This window comes from Triturus cristatus, chromosome 12, assembly GCF_964204655.1.
Source record: "Triturus cristatus chromosome 12, aTriCri1.1, whole genome shotgun sequence".
NCBI classification, from domain to species: domain Eukaryota; kingdom Metazoa; phylum Chordata; class Amphibia; order Caudata; family Salamandridae; genus Triturus; species Triturus cristatus.
In genome coordinates this window covers 80,918,357-80,939,554 of record NC_140595.1, presented here as the reverse complement: position 1 = coordinate 80,939,554, position 21,198 = coordinate 80,918,357, and the positions used below count along the sequence as shown (strand labels likewise).

At 49.5% G+C, this 21,198-nt stretch overlaps 1 protein-coding gene across 3 annotated transcripts in view; it reads right to left on the bottom strand.

The window, feature by feature from the left end:
- Positions 1-321: 321 nt before the first annotated feature.
- LOC146772630 (methanethiol oxidase-like) overlaps positions 322-21,198 on the bottom strand; it is a 201,531-nt gene continuing 180,654 nt past the window's right edge. For all 3 annotated transcript variants that reach the window (XM_085638727.1, XM_085638729.1, XM_085638728.1), the window contains exons 11-12: positions 20,178-20,296; positions 322-1,404 (exon numbers count right to left, since the gene is read on the bottom strand). In XM_085638727.1, the coding sequence (XP_085494853.1) occupies positions 1,242-1,404; positions 20,178-20,296 (282 nt within the window). In that variant the 3' untranslated portion in view covers positions 322-1,241. The remainder of the gene's footprint in view (positions 1,405-20,177; positions 20,297-21,198) is intronic.

The window sequence follows — 21,198 nt, the reverse complement described above, 5'->3', positions numbered from 1 at the left end:
TGTCAGTGAAAAGTCAGTTTAAATTTTTCTTTACATTCAATCATAAATATGGTATCCCTGTCAACGCCATCCCTGACCCGTCACACTTTAGAGACATTTATAAAAATAAATCAGAGCAAAACACGTGCATCTCCTTTAAATCTTGGAACAAAACGCCTAATGGAACCCAACAATCAATGCAACTTTTAGAGTGGTCATTTATCCCTGCAGGTGTAGTCAAAGCCAATGCAAGTTATATGTTAGGACAGTGCAAAATATTAATTTATTTAAGAGCCAGCAATTTGCTCCCAAGCTAAGATGAGGCAGGAAAGCACTACCATGTCAAAATTCATAAATGGTTTTATTTTATGAACATCTGTGGTATTTTTTTTTCCTTCATCAATATATTAAGGGCTACAAAAAGATCAGAAAATACTAATACAAAATAGGTGATTTTAATTAAGCGCCTAAAATAAGGACTTACATAAACATCGCATTCGCTAGCGCAAGAGGGAGACAGAAGGAAGCATTAGTTTGACGAGATGTTCTGAACAAGCGGGACAGCAGTCATTTTCAACTCTAGTTAGGATGAAGGATCCTAACTAAAACACAGGCACAAGAAGATGTCCCCCTATACCTAGGAATGCCAAAACTGATCAAATTAAATAGGGGTTAAACACTAAGTTCAATAAAGGAGGGGTTTATTACTGAAAATGATTTACATTGAGGGGAGTCAAGAGCAGAAGACAGGTTTATTAAAGCAAAATAAAGGATGTGCGGGTGCAGCATCCTCTAAAAAAAAGAGAATCTGTACTATAGGATAGAAGACAGCCTGTCACTAGCCAATTAAATCACAGGATAGAAACCCAGAAATGCCTGGCTAGATGAAACTTGGCTTACATCCACACCAGTTTCAGAATTAATATGCCTGGTACGTAAATCAGGGCCACTGAGGAAGCGTAAGCTGCATGGGAATCATATTCCAGAGCTGCCTTTATAAAGTTGCAGCCTTTCCTGAATCTAAAGTTCTAGTCTCAATGTAATCAGAGGCACAATTAGCATGTATTATGGGTAGGTGGGACTGTAAGTGAGAGGGTTTGAGCTAATCACTTTAGGTGATAATCCAGAACCACCAACCAATGTGTATGCAGATATGAGTTTGTGCACAAGAGTATCAGTCTTTCCAAGTAGGATAGATCACGGATTCCATGCGACCGTCCTTGCCACGGGGTACAGGATCTGCCTCCACTAGATGTAGCCAGCTAGACCCAGATATCGGAAGTGCAGTCCCCTCCAGGATACCGAATCTCATGAGCCAGGACGGGGCCATCTGGTTCCTTCCCAAAATCCACAAGAAAATCAGTGTTTAGCTTCAGGCCGCCCTTCAGTGTATCCACGTCAATCTGAAGCATTACCGATCCCTCCCTGGAAAGAAAAATAGTGAAAAGTGGGAGAAAATAATTACTGCAGGATTCTGGTTCAACCATACTCCAAACTTAGAGAATATTAACTACAATAGTGGTCAATAAAATAGGATTCAAACAGAAGAAAGTATGCAGTTCCTAACAAGGCAAGCGGAGCAAGGTCAGCTAGGTTAAGGGGATATTATCCCTTAATGGTGGAGGGCAAGGGGGATCCCTCCTTTCGGAATTAGGGCCCTCACACACCCAGCCAGCTGGGTGTCATGCTTCATCATAGAGCTTGATCCTCGTCAGGTCGGCGCTGCAATACACGACGGGCACCCAATGAGGGGCTCTTTGGCAGAGATCTTTTATTCCTGCCGTTTGGTGCCGTGGGTGTGAGGGACCTAATGGTGTAGATGTCCTAAGTGAATGGTCAATAGACCGTGCAAGGTTAAAACAGGAAATGGAAGTCCAAACAAAATAATTTTAATGAATATGGCTTCCAACCTGGTTAAAAAGTAGAAACTGGCACACCCCTGTTATTATGCGTCAGGATATCACGCTCAACTTTGTGGTCAATATGTTTCTTGCCTTGGCGTCTGAATGATCTAGTGGGAATTCATCAGGACCTAAAAGAACAGTTAATTTACACTTATGGTGGTGTTCTGGTTTTATGACCGTGATATACCACAAAAAGCACCTTAAATGTGGTACCTGTAAATGCAATGGCCAACCTGTTGGGATAAAATCAAGATGAGTAAACAATCACGTATAGATCTTTCTATATGTATTCCCTCTAGACTTCACCTTATGTGGTGAAAGTAAAATAAAAACATGCGCCGCATGATATGACGTGTGCGTGAAAATTATTTAGGATAAAAACGCATGGGTATAGTGTCCCGTACTCTCAAGGTAGCTGAAAACAGTGGACTCACACTAGATTGGTTAGTGACTTGCACCATCAACTCCCGACAGATAAAGACACCTGGCACTTCCAGTGTCCTAAGAAATGGGAGGGTTAACAATGGAAAAGATGTCGTAAAATGTGGAATCCACCTAGTCATGTGGTGGATGTATCGTCCCGGCACAGCAAGGATTAATAAGCAAACACTCGTCAGAAGGTAGTGAGCAGGTTAAAAACGGGCTCAGTCAGGAGGACACCATGTACCCCCTGGGGGAGGTAATGCTCCACCCCACCGGCTCGCATCGAGACTCATCCCTCAGTCCCAAAATCACAAGGCCCCACACCCAGAGGAGGTGCCTGGTGTTTGTGACAATCGGAACCGAAGAAACCGCGTCCATGTTACTACGCTCCGGGTATTGGTAGTGAGTTAAGCCCCCTGGTGGTTCAAGGTGTGTCTGCTGCCTCGTGGATAATGGGCGCAAACTGACCTTGTTTCAGATGGTAGGAGAATCAACCCCGGCAGGCTCAGAGTAACAACAGTAGTCAGTACTCACGTGGCTTCAACCGCGAGATCGTCGGTGGACCTACCCATACACTGCCGGGGCCGGGAGGTATTGACCATCCTTCTCGTGGCCTAGATGTAGTCCCGATCTCCGGCAGAAGGTGGGAGGAGAAAACCAATTAGCACGCGCTGGTGCCCTGGAGCGCTAACCCCCATGGCGATGCTAACTTGGCAGCCATCTTGGAAGTATGTCTACCACATTATAGTGGTGATGTGGCAGACATTTTGGAAGGTGTATATATAATACACAGATTAGGGGGTGCCAGAACCTCATGCTGAAAGGTTAAGTGTCATGAAGTGCCATAGTGGGGATAATTGTATCCACGGGTCTGGGGTCTGCGGCAGAGCGTTTAGACCGAGGATCAAATTGGTGAGGTGTGCATACGGGATGGCCAATAAAATTGCTGGTTCAGGACATGTCCAGGATGATCCTGGAATCGGGAAGGTATGCAGAACTCAGTCTACTGCCAGAGGTATAATGCTGCTTGTAAAACCCGGTAGGGTATTTTTTTTTTTAAAACTGTGCTCATGGAAAATACCAGACAAGGGGTGGTAGTTTATCCAGGTAGTCCCTGGTGACGGACCCGTGTGGTGTGCCTGTACTGGATATGGAAGAATACATGGTGGAGCAGGAGATGTTAAAAATAGACCCAAGTATCGCAAGGTGTCAGTCATTAGGTCAGGAGGACGGTCCCCGGTTGGTGGACTTGCGTTCTCGTTTACCTGATGTATATGTCTGATCTGATGAGGTAGTAGCTGGTGGGGGCAGGTAGCACCAGTGTTGTGTAGTCAATGTAGTATTGTTATGTTATCTGTGATTTGTAGAGCGCGCGGCTACTCCAAGGAGTGTCCCGGCGCTGCAGAAGACCACCAACAACTAACAAAAACGAAACGTCCCTAGTCACCGTAACAGAAAAGAAACCTAAAGCTGGAAAAGCCACGTCTTCAGGTTTCATCTAAAAGTCAAAAGGCCCGGACTCCGGCGCAGTGAGAGAGGAAGATTGTTCCAAAGTTGGGAGGCCATAACCTGAAACGATCTTCCTCCTACCCGCGAGAGCCTGACCCTTGGAATCAGGAGCAGGGACTGGGAGGAAGAATTTAAAGAGCGCTGAGGTAAGTAAGGCTGAAATCTTTCCCGTAGGTACGGTGCCCCAATCCCATGGAATGCCTTAAAAACCAGGACTAGAGCTTTAAAATAAATTCTTTTTTGCACTGGAAGCCAGTGGAGCGAAGACAAAAGATGTAAAGTATGTGTTCTAGGCTTCGTTAGAAAAATAGCCCTGGCAGCCATATTCTGGATGATCTGCAGACGACTCAGAAAATACTCGGGGAGTCCCCGGCTGTGGTCAACTACCACCTCCTCACAGGGTTTAGCATTAAAAGAATTCTGAATACCCAGGATTTTGTTGTGGAAAAAACTAGCCACCCACTTAGTCCAGTCACTAGTGGGAGTGAATGGGCGACTAACAAAAGAAGGGGAAGAGAAGCCTTTCACAATAGTGAAGAGTTCCCGACTCTAGTTAGCCGCCTGTTCAATTTTAGTCGCAAAGAACGATTTTGTCTCCTCTCGGACTTTCTAAAATGTTCCTTTAAGGCGTGGCTATAAGTGGCTTTATCTAAAGGACTGTAATGCCTTTGCCATATCCGTTCCAAATGTTTACAAGCACTTTTACTGGTTTTTAAAGCAGTTGTAACCCAGGGGGCTGAAACTCTAGTGAGTTTTGCTGCCTTCATAGTAGAGGGGGCCAAATTCTGTGCCTGCTGATTTTGCCAATTCTCCAGGGACAGCACATCCTGTTCGGGATGACCACTCAGCAGGAGAGGGCATTGGCACAAGGCACTCTGTATTGCCTCCGGTAACATCAAATGGAAAGGTCTAAAACTGCTGCGGGAAAGAGATTTGCCAGAGGGACCCGATTTATTGGGCTCCTTTCTGATGCTAAAATGTATTAAATAGTGGTCCGACCACGTTAAGGCAAGTGGAGCCTCTAATTCAATCTTCACAGAGGAAAAAACTTGATCTAAAATGTGCCCTTTTTCATGTGTAGGTTGTTTAAGGTACGGGATAAAGTTAAAAATGTCCAGGGATTCATACAATTTAATAGTGTCAGGATCCTGTGCATTATCCATGTGGATATTGAAATCGCCCAGAACCAAACACTGTCTATGATTGGCCGCAATAAAAGCAGACGCCTGACCTATACGCTCAAGACATTTTTCGGCCGGGCCCAGAGGCCGATAAATCAGAGCCCTGGCGATTGTCTGATGGGCCGAGACATTCAGAAGGAATCCCAAGCTCTCCGCGCCATCTAAAACTGGCTGTGATAAGGGGATGCAGCTAAAAGAGCTCCTGAAAATTAAAGCTAAGCCACCACCCCTGCCCGAGGGGCGATCTTTCCTCAGAATCAGGTACCCCGGCGGGATAGAGTTAGCAATAGTGGGGTTAGAGGCTTCAGTGAGCCATGTTTCTGTCAGGAAAATCACATCCGCATTGAGGTCAACTAGCACATCATATAATTGGAGCTCATGTTTCCTCATGGAGCGCGTATTTAATAGGAAAGCCTTTAAATATTTATCCCTATATTCCTGCGCAGACCTTTGCAGGCTGAGAGAAGAAATATCCACAGATGGCTCTGGATTGGATGGGGGCACCCAGCTGCAGTCTCTACACCCAGGATAAGACCTACTATCAGGGACATAGTAATGAGGGCAGCACGATGGATACCTGCGGATGTCGAGGAGGCACTGCGCGCTGTACTTGATCATAGGTCGCTGTTTCAGAAGTGGTCCTGCAGCTTATCCTGCCCCGGCCACCTCGGGGCGCAGACGGGCTTGCCGTAGGCGCTCGCGCAGCGTCCCATTTAAATATGGCCAGCGTGAAAACAACTAGACCGCGCCGTCAAGAAAAAGGCGGTGACGGTCAGGAAGCTGAGCCAAGATGAAGGTTCGATTCCACCTTCGGTCTCGAGTGCACAACCAAAAATTAAAATAAATGAACCACAGTTTTCCCCCACAGATAAAATACAGTACTACACAGCAAAGGTTTTTAAAAAAAACAATTTCTGAGTTAAAAAGCAAATCAGTGCTGTGCATGACAGTAACTAGCAGCAAACAATACGGCAATGCGGAACGCTACGCTAGTCAATTTCGGGTCTGTGTGGTCCCAGGAGGGCTCCTATCTGTTCAGTGCGCTCCAGGGAATGTCCTCATTGAGTCCCTGTTTGTCTGTGGCTAAACGGTTTACCCACCTCTGTTCCATCCTGAACAGGGCTCCTGCAGTCATTTTTGGATGGGCCTCAAGGATGACCCAGCGCAAAGTGTGCAGTGAGCGTTTAGCTAGTTCGAAGTGTGTGCAATAAAATAGGATCACATTGAGGCCTCGTCATCATAGACAGACCATATAAGCAATATCTTTCCTTCGTATATAGGTCAAGGTTGGTTTTTCTGAAAACCTAGTAGAATATGCAAGAGGATGTATGCACTCATCTACCCATCTAATCCACAAAACGAATATGTTTCGGGAACTACCGCATGGCATCACCCTTTGGACCAATATGTTACACTAGTAATTAGTGCTATGTTCCTCTTGAAAGTGTTGAATGTGGACTTCTTTGTGGATCTACTTCTGCCGGCAAAGAATTATCCCACACAAAACTTTGTATCACTCACTGACTTTAAGATGTTTAGAGGAAAGGGCTGAGCTGTGTGCAATCAGGGGTGTTGAAGATGTGGCCAGAGTACCAGAACATTCCCATCCTGGGTCATTGACAGTTTTGTCTATTCAAGATGTTCTAGCCCGTTGTCTTAACGACGAGAAAGGGAACAGAAAGAGGAGCAGTAGTTTCTCTTTAGATATATTCCTGTCCATTCACAATCCTACCTCTTCCCTTACCTGCATGGTGCCAAAGAGCTGCTAAATTATGCTGTTGGAAGTATATAGTCTGCATTACACAGGCAACTGTGCACTAATAAACAAATATGAAAGAATACATAGTCACTACGGAGAACTTTTCGCGGGATGCAACATAACTACTGGCACGGTCATTCACTAAAAAAGAAAGAGGAGGAGCCTAGCGCGCATCCAAGATGGTCGCGTGAGCACAGGGCTCCCCGGACCCTTTCTGCTCCTCGGAATAAATCCTGAGACTATCCTGAGTTGGTGTATGGAATCTGAGAGAAGAAGACCAGCTGACTATATATCTCTTTCCAAAATTCTAATCGGACCTGGGAATCCTGAGTTATCGTCGCCGGAACTTTTGGGACCCACCCGACGGAGGAGGCCGGGGTGGAGGTGACCCGTGGGGCCGGGCTGCAATTGAACAACAGCGGCCTCAGCGCGGTGCCAGTCACCGATTCAGCACTTTCGGTTTCGATTTTGGCCTTCAGGAGATCAGCTGGCGTGCGTGCTCAGGGTGGCGGGGTGCCTCTTGGGCCTCTGCCCGAGGTTTGCTTCCATCTGCTACGGACGGGTCTGACGCCTCCGACCCCTACACCGACAGTTTGTGATCCTTTCCCTGGCGCCCGTGCACCCCTTGATCGGAGGTCCCATTGAGTGACGGCGCTCACATGGCGGGCAAAGGGGGACCGGAGGGGCGCAAGACCAAGGCTTCACTACGCGGGGGAGCGGTCCAGAGCAACAACATGGACCGCTATACCCAGGGCAGGGGGTCCCCTGGCGCTGCTGGCCTCTCCCCGGATGCTGCGGGGGGAGGCACGACCGTCGCTGCGGAACCTTCCCTACAGGACATTATGGGCGCCATCGAGGGCATCAGGGAAACTATCGCGACGCAATATGAGGCCCTGGCCCGTAAGATCGACACTGTCGCGATCGACGTCACCCTGATTCGGGCCGACCTCTCTAAAACCAACGAGAAGGTCCAGGCCCTTGATACACGGACCTCCACCTTGGGTGCGGAGGTGTCGGATCTGCGGGCCGCGCTTGGGGACATTAGAGTGGTCAACGACCACATGGCCCGGCGGCTTGAGGACTTCGAGGGACGGGCCCGACGCAACAATATCCGTATCATTGGGGTACCGGAGTCCTCCGACAGCCGCCCGGTGGACCTCGTGGTCGAGGAACTTATCCTGCAACAGCTGTCCCCGGTTGGCCTAAGTAAATTCTTCGCTGTGGAGCGGGCCCATCGGGTTCCTGGCGGCCGGCCGCGGCCGGGGGCCCCCCCGAGGCCTATCGTGGCTAAACTGTTCCACTACAGGGACCGCGATGCTATTCTGCAGGCTTCACGGACCCGTGGCCCGGTCCGCTACGAGAACTCGATCGTCAACTTTTACCCGGACTTCACGCAACTGGTCCAGAAACAGCGGATGGGATTCCAGGGGGTGAAGCGCCGTCTCCGCGAGCTAGGCCTGAAGTATTCGATGCTCTACCCGGCGAAACTTCGAGTGGAGCATGGAGAGCGGACAGTCTTTTTTGACACTCCTGTGGCCGCAAGTGACTGGCTGGACTCACTGCCGGACGGGGGTGGCCGGCCCGGGCCCTCTGGGGGCACCGCAGGTGACGGGTCCCCTTAGACTGACTTTTGGTCCTTGCTTTTGCGTTTTTGCACTGTACAGTTGGGTCTTACTTCTTTTGCATACTGTGTTTTACCAGGACCCGTGAGGGGTGCGGGCGGGTTCGGGTCCCTTTCCTCCTCCGGGGTCTTTTTGTAGAATGGGGTTAGCGGGGCGACAGGCACACTGCAAGTTGGGGGGGGTCTTAGGCCCGCAGGGGTGCAGGGTGGGGGGCGGTGGACTTGGGGTGGGGTTGGGGGGGAAGAGGGGTTGTTTAGTTGTGTGTTTTTTATTTACAGGGCGAGGAATTGATTTTTATCCATATTTGGGAGCGGTGCTGCGGGCTGGGGGCTTCTTGCTCTATTGGAGGGGATGGGGGGAGACGGGTTGAGGCTTATGTCGTGGAACGTCAATGGGTTGGGGGACCGTATTAAGCGGGGTGTTGTACTGCAATATTTGCGCCGTTTGACTCCTGATGTGGTGTTTCTCCAGGAGACGCATTTGGTCGGCAATGTCTGCCATGCGATGCACAGAGGGGGATACCGCCTCGTAGCCCATTCTGGTTTCACAACTGGCTCCAGGGGGGTGGGCATTCTCCTGCGAACCTCCCTTCCGGTGGAGATCACGAGGATAGTCTCGGATGACAGAGGGCGCTATGTGTGTCTGATTGGGAGGTGGGAGGGGCAGCCCCTTACCCTGGTTTCAGTCTACGTCCCCCCGGGCCTCCAGAACTCCACCTTTGCTGATTTGGGTCGAATGTTGCTTGACCTCCCGGACGGCCTCCTGCTCATGGGCGGGGACTTTAATTCTGTGGTTTCGGGTGAACTGGATCGTCACCCACCGAGGACCCTCCCCGCTGCCCAGTCATGGCTGGGTGGGATGTTGGAGACCTTCGGCTTGGTGGATAGTTGGAGACTACTGCATCCGACCCAGTGCCAGTTCACTTTTCATTCGGGGGCGCATGGGAGTCTCTCCAGGTTAGACTACTTCCTTATGCCAGCGGCGCAGACTGGTCGGATTCGAGAGGTCAGACACCTGGCGCGTGGTATCTCCGACCATTCTCCGCTGTGGCTTCTCTTTGACACCGGGCCGCGGTCCGCAGGGCGGATAGCTCCCATTAACCCCTGGTACCTGCGGGACCCTGTGACTCGTGACAGCCTGGTTAAGGCCATGGACCAATACTTCAGTGAAAACGAGGGGTCGGTGTCGTCTGCGTTGTCCCTTTGGGAAGCCTTTAAAACTGTTATACGCGGACACGCCCTCGCCCAGATAGTGGTGGCCAAGAAGGTTAGGAGCGAGGCGGTGGTGAAGCTGGAGACTGACGTCTCGGGGCTGGAGTCGGCCTTGGAGGCGAATATTACTCCGGACGGGCTACATGCCCTTAGCCTGAAACAGTTCGAATATAGGTCCCTGGTCACTGACGCGGCCAAAACTATGTATAGGGAGCAGCAGGGCCGATTGTATGACGCGGGGGACAAGGCGGGAAAGTTGATTGCGTGGCTGGACAAGAAGGAGAGAGTGAATCGCGTGGTCCCCGAGTTGCGTGCTGCGGATGGTGGGTGTGTGACTGAACCGGATGAGATTGTGGAATGCTTCGCTGACCACCTCCGGGCGGTGTACTCCCCGGTGACTGACAGGGACGAAGATGACTCTCGCCTCCTATTGAGAGATATTGCTCTGCCCGGCCTGTCCGTTGAGGACCGGGAGCGGCTGGACGCCCCCTTATCGTCGGATGAAATAGCGACCGCGATTCGTTCCCTTCGCTCGGGCAAGGCTATGGGTCCTAACGGTCTGCCCATTGAACTATACAAATTGCGTCCTGATAAGCTTGCGCCCTTCCTCGGCCGCATGTTCCGCGACTCTCTTGCGGCGGGTTCCCTTCCGGCCGACCAGCGCTTGGCCACTATAGTCGTTCTCCCCAAGGAGGGCAAGCCGCGTGACCGCTGTACCTCTTACCGGCCTATTTCACTGCTCAATGCAGAGCCTAAAATCCTGGCGAAAGTCCTGGCCAATCGATTGTTGAGTGTCGTGTGCGACCTTATTCATCCGGACCAATGCGGCTTCATCCCGCACCGCAATACCGCTCTTAACTTGCGGCGTCTGCACGGGGTCCTCGCCAGGGCGGAGCTCCTCACCGAGCCGGCCGTGCTGGTCTCTTTGGATGCCACGATGGCATTTGACACTATTGAGTGGCCATTCCTCTGGGCCGTCTTGGATAAATTCGGCTTTGGGGAGGGATTTATTGGCTGGGTGAGGCTCCTTTACACGGGACCCATGGCTCAAGTGGTGGTGAATGGGCGGGTCTCTCGGCCCTTTGCCCTCGGCAGGGGCACGAGGCAGGGGTGCCCGTTGTCCCCGTTGCTTTTTGCTCTCGCCCTGGAGCCACTCGCTGCCTGGCTCCGTTGGGAGCCCTCGCTTAGAGGGATCCGGTGGGGCCCGGGCTTTGAAGATCGGGTCTCGCTGTATGCGGACGACATTCTCCTGTACCTCACCTCACCGCGGCAGTCACTCAACGTCCTCTTTGACGTTCTGACCTCCTTTGGGAACAATTCGGGTCTCACGATCAATTGGTCTAAATCCTGCGTTTATCCCATCGCTGGTGGTCCTCCTCTCCTGCCGCCTAGGCTCCCGATTCAAATATCTCTGAGCGGCTTTAAGTACCTGGGGATATACGTTTCGCTGGACCCGGTGGCTCGCTACGAGCAGAATCTTCTGCGTCCACTTCGGCGGCTGCGGGAGGACACGGCCCGGTGGTGCAGGCTGCCCCTGTCCCCGCTGGGTCGGGCCGCGCTGTTTAAAATGATGTCCCTTCCCAGGTTCCTCTATGCACTCCAGAACTCCTTTGACGTTATCCCAGTGGCCTACTTTCGGGAGGTGGAGAGCCTGCAGAGGAGACTGGTGTGGAACGGCCGGGCGCGTATTGCTCTTGCCAAGCTCACTCTCCCCTGGTATGACGGGGGCATCGCGCTTCCTGACATTCGCAGGTACTATTGGGCCTCGCAGCTATCTGCCATTAACCACGCCACGTATGCGCCCGGCTTGAATCCGGCGTATGAGATGGACAAGTTCCTGCTTCCCGGCGGGAACTACAACAGGGCACTTTATTCCCGCCTGGCTGACCGGACCCTTACGGGTCCTACTAAGATTGCTGTGCGGACCTGGAGGGCTGCCACTGCGGCCACGGGCTGGAGTGAGCGAATGACATGTGCTACTCCCTTGTTTGCCTCCGACCGCCTGGGCAGCTTGTGGACCACCAAGGGGTTTGACCAGTGGGACACGATTGGTATCAGCAAAGTGGGAGACCTGTGGCACAAGGGCGCGGTCAAGACTTTCGCGGTGCTCCAGGCCGAATACGAGCTGACCGACAGGGAGTTCTTCCGCTACGCCCAGGTTCGACACGCCCTGCTCTCGGTCTTCGGGGAGGGGACCACGGTCCCTGTTTCCTCGCCCCTCGAGGACCGCGTACTTGACGGACATGTCCCTGATAGTACTATTTCTTTAATTTATAAAAAATTGATTAATCACCGGGCGGATCTCCTGGTGCGCCTTCGGGAGGCTTGGACTGGGGATGGGGTCGAATTGGATGACGAAGACTGGCAGTCTGCACTGTCGTCCCCCAAGGAGGTTGCCATTCCGGCTCGTCTCCGGTTGGTACAGCTCAAGATTCTCCATCGGGTGTATGTTACGGGTCCGCGCTTGGTCGCGATGGGATTTTCCGACGACGGGCTCTGTAAACGAGGCTGCGGGCTCAGCGCCACCTTTCTTCATATCCTTTGGGAGTGTCGCGAGGTGGCGGACTATTGGCACCGGGTCCACACGGTTATGGGACAGGTCACCGGGGTTGTACTGCTGCCGGAGGTGCGTCGCTGTGTCCTGAATGTGTGGGAGCCCAATGACTACAACGCGGCTCAGACTCGGTGGGCGGCCCTAGGGAACATGATTGCCAAGAGGGATATAGCGCAACTTTGGGGCGCTCAACGGCCGCCCACCGTGTCAGTATGGAAGGAGAATATGGACTGGTGTATGTTTCGGGAGAAGACAGTGTATGTGGCCCGTGGCAAGCCGGGGGCATGGGGTAGAATTTGGGGCCAATGGAATGCGTATCGCGGAGGCATCTGTACGCCCCCCCTGGTAGACACTGATATCGTCATGTCCCCCTGACCCTCGACGGTTCCTGGCGCTTTTTGTAACAACTACATAGGGACGTTCATCTTCCTTGACCCCCCTTTCCCCCCCCCCCTCCGTCCCCGGCCTCCCGGTACTCCTCTCTTTAGCGGATTGCTCAAATGTTCTGACTGGAGTTTCCCGGGGGGAGCCTGAACCGCACTGGTATCCCTCGTAACTCGCCTTTTGTTTTTATTGTTTTTCTTTTGTTTCTGTTACTGTTGGACTGACGCTTGCTGTTCTTCGAGAACTATCTTGAGCCACTGCGGGGCAGTGCCCTGGGAACGGATTGCAACTTTGATATGTGTATATTTCCTTATGTACCTAGCGGCCGGCCCGGGTGGTTGTAGGCCCATACTTGTGACCGAATTGTTGCTCAATAAAAACTTTTTCAAAAAAAAAAAAAAAAAAAAGAAATGAATGGAAAAAAACTGTTTGTGATGGGGTTTGGGGTTACAAGGTGTGTGTTAGAAGGTGGTTCTGACACTATGGGCCGCCCAGATTATGCTTTTTGAGCACCTAATTGTTGAGCTTTTACTGTGGGGGAGCCTCATAAGTTGGGACTCACCCACAGTGAACTCAGGATGTAAGAGACTGCATGGGGATTTTACTGGTGTCCCCCTGGCTTGACCAGGCCACTGTGCAGCAGCTGGAGTAAGGGACACCAGGCTGGTTACATGCAGACACATGTGTACATGTGTGTGCACACGTGTACGGGCTGCACAGGGGAGATTCCTAGCATGCGCAGTCCAGAAGCAGCTACAAAGTGAATGGTGTGGCAGGACTTATGCAGTATTGGGTGGTGACATGGAATAGGCTTTATACACTGGAAAGAAACATGCCAGGGAAAGTCAGTGTGTTTTACTGTGTTTTCACTTCATTATTCCCCTATGGGGATGTGGGGCCCATGACTAGATTAACTTCCATTAGGCCTACAGATTCCAGACACGCACTTAAGTCCAATATAGCGAATGTGAAAATAAGTATTCTGCAGAGTCCAAAGTCATATTTTTACTGCTTTTGGGTCATCCAGAACTGTCATATTTATCTGAGCCAGCCATGACCAGACCCAGGCTGAGGGCCGACCTCAGCTGGATGGATTAATAACCTTTCTTCCACAAGCGAGGGCCTCCTCTCCATGAGGAGAAGAGGGGTGGGGCTACAGGCTCATCCATTAGCAGCTGTCACTGGGTGCCAGGTACCAGGCTGCACCAAGGAGGGAAGGCAGCGTGTGCAGATGGGGCTTCAGAGACATGTGGCCCGAGACCCTGGACGATGCCATTTTGAACAAACCCGGAGGCTGGACAAGAAGGAGGGAGCAGGGGCAGGAAAGTGATGTGTCACTGTTTGATAGGACCAACAGGGACTTCCTGCCAGCCCCCTACTCAACTTTTAAAAAGTGCTTGCACAGGAAGAGAAGCTCTCTCTGGGGTGTGGTCTGCTGAGACTGAAGGTGCTGGAGCCTGGGGCAATGGGCAGTTAGAAGGAGAGACCCCCTGACTGCCCCCAGGACCCTAACAGCACCAGAAGAAGAGCCCAACACCGGTGCGCAGGAGCAGTGGCCTCTGCGCAGGGAGAAGAGAGGCCAAGGAGGAGAGCCAGGCAAAAGGCTGGCGCAGGGAGCCAGTGAAGACAGCTCCCTGCTGAATCCACCCTCTCAGAAAAGAGACCCCCTGACTGCCCCCAGGACCCTAACAGCACCAGAAGAAGAGCCCAGGACCGGTGCGCAGGAGCAGTGGCCTCTGCGCAGGGAGAAGAGAGGCCAAGGAGGAGAGCCAGGCGAAAGGCTGGCGCAGGGAGCCAGTGAAGACAGCACCCTGCTGAATCCACCCTCTCAGAAAAGAGACCCCCTGACTGCCCCCAGGACCCTAACAGCACCAGAAGAAGAGCCCAGGACTGGTGCGCAGGAGCAGTGGCCTCTGCGCAGGGAGAAGAGGCAAAGGAGGAGAGCCAGGCCAAGGAGGAGAGTGTTCCCAGTGGCTGGGGCTGGTAAAGAGGAGCATGAAGCGCCCCATAATGCCTCGCCAGGCACTTGGAAATCTGCCGTTTTGGTGCTTTGTGGCCCCCAGAGGAGGGGGTGGGGGGGTCACCCTCACTTGTGAAACAGTGCTGGGGGAGCTGCTGGAGAAGCGTGGTCTACCCCCCAGCACGAAGAAAAGTCCCACCCTCAGGGTCATGGGGACCTAAAGGAAACTACCCCTCAAGGGCTCAGCTAGCCTTTAAACACCTTCTAGGCTGGAACTTTTGTTCTACAGCTGAGGGTGTGTGGAGAAGTGCATCATGAAGTGAAGGGCTGAGTTGGGGATGTGTGAAGAAGTGTACCCCCTGGAGGTGAAGTGGTGTAATTGCACCGAAATGCATTTACTAGTGGTTATTTCTTTTTAGGTGGACTGAAAGTCACATGTGTAAAGTGAAGTACCTGTGTAAGGTGATGTTAAGCTAAATGGAGTTATGTTGCTGGGCCTTCCTGCTAGGGGGTCTGGCTGTATTTACGTAATTCCATGCTTTTACCTGTGATTCCTTTTAAAGTGAAGAGGTGCACTGCAGGAGAAGTGTAGTTGCCAGGAGTACTTCTTTTGAAGGGACTGTAAGTCACATGTGTAAGGAGATGTCATAAGCCAAGTGGGGTTATGTTGCCAGACTGTCCTGCTAGGGTGTCTGGCTGTATATGCGCAATCCTGTGATTTCATCTGTGATGCCTTTAGGGGCTGTAATTGCAATGCATTCAAATGATCAACCAAGGTGATGAGTACGGTCATTCTAAAGTGTGCGTAAACATGGATTCTTGCTGCTGCGCTTAGGTGAAGACCCCAGACTGCTAGCCCTTAAGATATAGCGGTGCATACTTTATGGTCAGTAGGAGATGCTCAGTCAGGGTCATGTGTCACCAAGGCAAGTTTACCCCTTTTTAATGCTTATTGAGGTAATGGGGTGGGTCGCCACTGGGATGGTGCCAGTGTGCAGGGCCCTCGCTCCTGGTTATGTTCAACTATCTGCATTGGGGGCAAGTTGATGTGCATACATGGGAGTGGTGGTACTAGACCCCAACCCCCCCCTGCGGGAGGGGTGGAGTTGTTATGCAATGTCACAAAGTAATTCCAACAGCTTATGTATATTTGTAAATTGGTGCATAGTATTGAGTGTGTTTAATAGATGTACTCTTACTTTTATAAAGCAAAGTACAGACTGGACAATCAATTATTGAGTGTTAATTTGGTGCACCTGCAAATGGCGATTACTAGCCCACACCACCTCCCTGGAGTAAGCCCCAGACTGCTCTGCAACGCTACCCTCTGAGAGTCAGGCGCTACAATTGGGTGTTTGGTTCCCAGTGAAGGACAAATGTAGTCATGTTATTTGTGCAGGCCTCACAGATGCTGCCTCGTTTTCCAACAGTGTGCAACTGCAACAGTTTAGAAAAAGCCAAATAACACCAAGGCATTTTATATTCCTCTGGCTTTTGTGAAATTGTTATCCGCCTGCAGGCTCAGTGCCTTCCTCTTTGTCCCTATAATAATCTTCTCCAGGTCATGTCTCCTATTTATGAATTTAGTGAACAATTAATTGATATTAGCCTTTCTTCCAGCCCAGTTGAAATCCGTGACTTTCACCGGATGATACAAAGTACTCTTTGAATGCTGAAGCTTTATTCAGTTTTTATCTAAATTCCTTCCAACTCTTTACAGACAGGTTGCTGGAAATGGACGTTACTTGTAAATATGCAAAATTATGTGGAGACTTCAGCCCGATGAACAATTCTCGGATCATACAGATTTCCCAAGGTGACTGATTTGCTTCCTAAGAATATTTTTTTCAATTGCAACAACAGCTGTGCTAAACCATTATTCCTCAAATCTGGGTATTCAGTAGGGTTAGGAAAAGTCTGCTTCATACATATGACTGGGACAGGATTCACTTTGCAGATCTTACTTGGACAGGATTCATTTTGACAATCTTACTTAATGGCTGTGAATGCAGGCCTGCAATGATTCTGCACTAGCATTCACAACACACTGACATATAAGCTCATTTTTCATAAAAGTACCTGCGCTGCAGGGTAACCCCCAAAAAATGTCTGATGTGAAAGGCATTTTAGGGAGCATGGTACGGTCTCTGGCATACTTTTTGCTCCCCCATCGTACACAGCCCACCTTCTTACAGAAGATACTATGCTTGATAGTTTCCATTTTGCAAATGGACACTAGCCCCTTTTCGTAGTCTGTTACCTTCAACTCTCCTGTTTTAACATCATCTTCTCTCTCTCTCTCTCTCGGTCTTCTCTTCCTCTCCTGAAGCATCTCCCCATCCTGGTCTCTCTTTTTCCCAGCTCCTGCCAGTCACAGGGCTTCCTGTGCAATGGGGTACGAATCACAGCAGTAGTGGTCCGAACCAAGAATGCAACTTTACAACGCGTTACAACAACTTGCCTTAGGGAAAGCGTTGGAGTTGGAATAATATAATTTACTATTCATACTCCAGTCTGGACGACTTGCCGGGCAAATGAACGACTTGTAGAGACGCGTTCGTGGTTTGGACCCTGTTGTAAAGTAACAGTGTTGTTTGAGCCACGGAGTAAAGGCTGTTTCCAGAGGAAAATAGGCCAGTAAGGGGTGTGATATCCATCTAGATGGTCAACATTACATTCATCCCCTAAAAAGCTAATGCTTTAGGATTTCCAAATTTGAATAGAGCGAGGGATGAAGGTAGGATGTGCAAGATGCCAGCTGTATGTGGCAGATCTCCTCATTAACTTGGCGCATGTACTCTTTGACATTAGGCGGTTTGATCTAAGTGGATTAGTGGTGGTTTTCTAACAGTATAAACAGTGTTAGTCCGTCCTGTAATTGTTTCAGTTTGTTAAGGTAAGAACCAACTCCTTCAGCTTGCAAGGATTATAAAGGGTCATGGCTAGATTCTAATTGTCTCAACAAAAAAAGAAGGGGGACTAGGAGCGGATTGTGGTCCAGTACCCGTGCTCCTGATGATTGGGATACCAAATAGAGGGTAACTGTTCCAACGGAAGGGGTGCTAGCAGTCACCCACTCACCGAGAATGGAGAAAAGTGGAGAAGGGGAGAGGGGAAAAGGGGAAATTCCTAGGTCTAGAACCCGCTAATCAGAGGCAAGCACATGTCTCACACACCCAGAGGGATGTCATGCTTCATCATCGGGTGTTTGCTCCTCGTCGGGCCGGCGCTGCAATGCCCTGCGGGTCCCCCGAAGTGTCACTTTGGCGGAGATCTTTTGTTTGAAATGTACGGCACAGCCGAGGGACTACCCTATTTCTCCTCCTCTTCTGCTCTCACTTAGACTCTCTCCCACCCCCTCTTGGGACATGACTACCTCAACCATGAATGACAATTTGGGATTGAGCTTCGGTGAGGACATCATAGCAGAAATCCTCAGAACACCATCACTACTTGATACTGATGGCCACATGGCGGCTGCCAGTCTACAAAGAGACTGGAACTCCTTAGCATCACTTAAGAAGTTACAAGTTAAAATCTCACTCCATGGGTCCGTAATGACCGAACACCTGAGAGCCAATTCGGCACCCAATGGACTGCTAGTGAGAACTGCACCACGGATCTTCCTCAACGATCATCTTTAGACGTGGAAATGTACCCGCGACTGGATCATACTGATTATTGGCACTGCTAAGCGTCTCTCTGAAGAGCCCTGATCATTAAAATCAACATAGCAGAAAATGGCCTCCAAACAAGCATTAGCATCTCTGCCTTCAAAACTCGCTTGGCTGAAATCAATGCCAAGATATCGGACCACCGAGACTACCTCTTGCAATAGAAAATCCAGAAGTTGCAAAAGGACATTAAAAGATTTGACAGAGAGAAGGTATACCCCTACACCAAAGAGGATTTTCAACCTTCTGACAATGACACGTTCAGATGATGGCTCTACTACCTCCAACAATTCGAACCGCTCAACTAACAGCAACTCGAGCAACAACAGCTGGGGCAGAAACACTAACAAACACGGCCTCCTCCCACCACCTCCACTACCAGCCATGTACTGGTACCCCAACCAACCATTTCCCCCACAGAGCTCTATGTGGTACTCAGCCTATCCAGGACCACAACATGGCTTCCAACAACGGTCTTCCAACATCCTCCTCCTTTTCGGCACAGAGGCAGGGGAAGGGGCAGAGGAAGAAGGAGAGGGAACACGCAGGTCCAGTGGCAAGAGACGGAGAATCAGAGAACAAGGAGCATGACAAACCCAAAAAGCGGATTGTAAACCTCTCCACGAAGTCACTCAACCCCGCCAAGTGTTGGGTTCTGACCTCGAGTGTTTGATCTTGATGAATATTTCTTATTTTGCCTGGCAAGGAGTACCCAAGTTTTGCTACCTGTACTGAGTATGTTGGAGCACAATCTGTATTTTTCTTATATGAAGGTACAGTGAGTCAAGTGAGTCACACTCATAGTCCTATTTTGGGATACCGTTGGAATACCCCTTGAGGCTACACTGAAGCCTTTCCCTTAGATGTGGACAATGGAAAGTGCATTAAAGGCAGAGTGTTCGATTAGCTGCAGCGAGTGTACTGCTTGAAGCACCGGTGGCATGTATAGTCTTGGCGGGGAAGGGTAGGGATAGTTTTGAACAGTATTTTTGATTCCTTGTACTTTTATGTAATACAAAGCAGGGAGAGCTGATATACAAGCCTTTTCCATAATCTACCCGTGATACTACGATATTGAATATGATCTGCGGTTTTGATTACAACGTGGGAGAGAAAATATGCATCTTCCTGTCAGAATTGTGTAGAAAGTGCTCCGAATAATTGTATTGATAGGTGAAGTCAATGATAGGTTTGAGTCCATGGCCATTACAAGATTTCTTTTCTTGATGTTGCTGGCGGAACTTTCAGTTCTCTCCCAGAAGATCCTTATCAATAGGCATCAGCGCTGAATAGTCCTGCCCACGAGTGAGGACCCCGGAGCACTTGCATAATACATTTATGCATACACACCTCTATCTAAAAAATGTACACTCCGAGTTGCAGCCTATTAACAGGCTAAGAAGTCCAAATGTAATTTTCAATTTTAATGAAAGTCTATTCTTCTAACTATTGTTATTGCAAATAAAATACGCCCACTTCGGCTGAGGTGGGCACAGCAGAAGTACTGTTTGTGGGCTGTTCTCTCCTTAGAGTTAGATTCGTTCCCTACAGATCAAAGAAAACAAATAAATGTACTCTATTGCATACTAATTTAGTTTAAATAACACACAAAACTAGACTTCCTGCAAAATTGCATTTTTTGTTGTACTGAGTCCCTTTTGAACAACTGTATTTTGGCTGATTAGCTATACCCAGTACACAAGGACATATGGGTCACTCTTGTTTTTTTTAATAATAGTATAAATAGCAGGCATACTACTGTGGATCAATGTTTGTTTATTAAATGATTTGGGTGGACAAAAGACCATGCTTTTGATTTCTGACTCATTTATGGGAAAGGCCATGCGCTCGACAAAACCATTTGATGACAATTGCGGGATGCTGTAATCTTCCAGATGATCTTCACCACTATATAGAGAAAAAGGGTGCCCATCTTTTGTGATTCATATCTCCACACACAAGCTTTAGTCCTCCCTACACAAGTTTCAGAAGAACCGTAGACAAGGTGACCACTTACTTGATCATATCTGGATAAAACTGCTTGTCCCAGGCGCTGAATATGGAGGTGGTCACATAGATCCTTTTCCCATCCAAGCTGAGCTGTATCATCTGCGGTGCCCCGGGGACTTTCTTCCCCTGAAATAACATAGGAAATGAAGCATCTCAGTATCTGACCCCCTGTCTTATAGAAAATTGATAAATCTACAAGTCACCCTTCTCATTGGCAGATTACTAGCCTCTTGTCTTAGGGGTCATAAAACGTCAGTCATCCCAATTTAATTTAAACCGAATTCCCAAAAGTTACACAGAGATCTCTCCAGTGGGTGCTTAACCCACTGATCTATCATAAAGACTTCTTACAGAATTGTAGTGCAGTGTAAACACTGCTGACTGTGGAATCGAAGAGGGGATTGTGGGTAAAAAATAGATTGTAATTTTTTGGGTCCCTTGAATCCTCATTTTGCATCTCGTTTTGCACGTAATTCACATTTGTTTTTTCAAAACTCCTCTTGTAGTAATTGAAGGTTGTGTTTTCCTTATTCGTGTAACAGGTTTTCAGCACATCCATCCTGATGAGTGAGCCATTTGTTGTATTCTGCATAGTTCATATTGATGTGAGTTACCATTGCCTTCTGTATCCAATTGGCATGCAGAAACAAGTGGATGTGGAGGCAGCACGTAAAGGACATGTTGTGGTCTTACCGCACAACTCCTCATTCAGTAACAAAGGAAACACCTTTTTCTTTACTTAAGGGAAGGATTCCTTTTTCTGTGGCTGTACCACCATGGATGAATAGAGCTGGAATATACAATGCAAACTTAGAGGAGGTGCGGGATAGAGTAGAAAAATATCAAAAAGCTTATTGTGATCGCTTTAACAAAAATATTGTGAAACCAAAACGCTGTTTCATGCAAGGTATGTTTGTGAGAGTATTTGTTGGAGACAAAGCAAGAAAAGGTCATTCTAAATGGTCTCCTCCCCAAAAAATTATTGTGGTCAAAGGTAACAGTGTAAAGCTGGATGATGGGAATTGGTG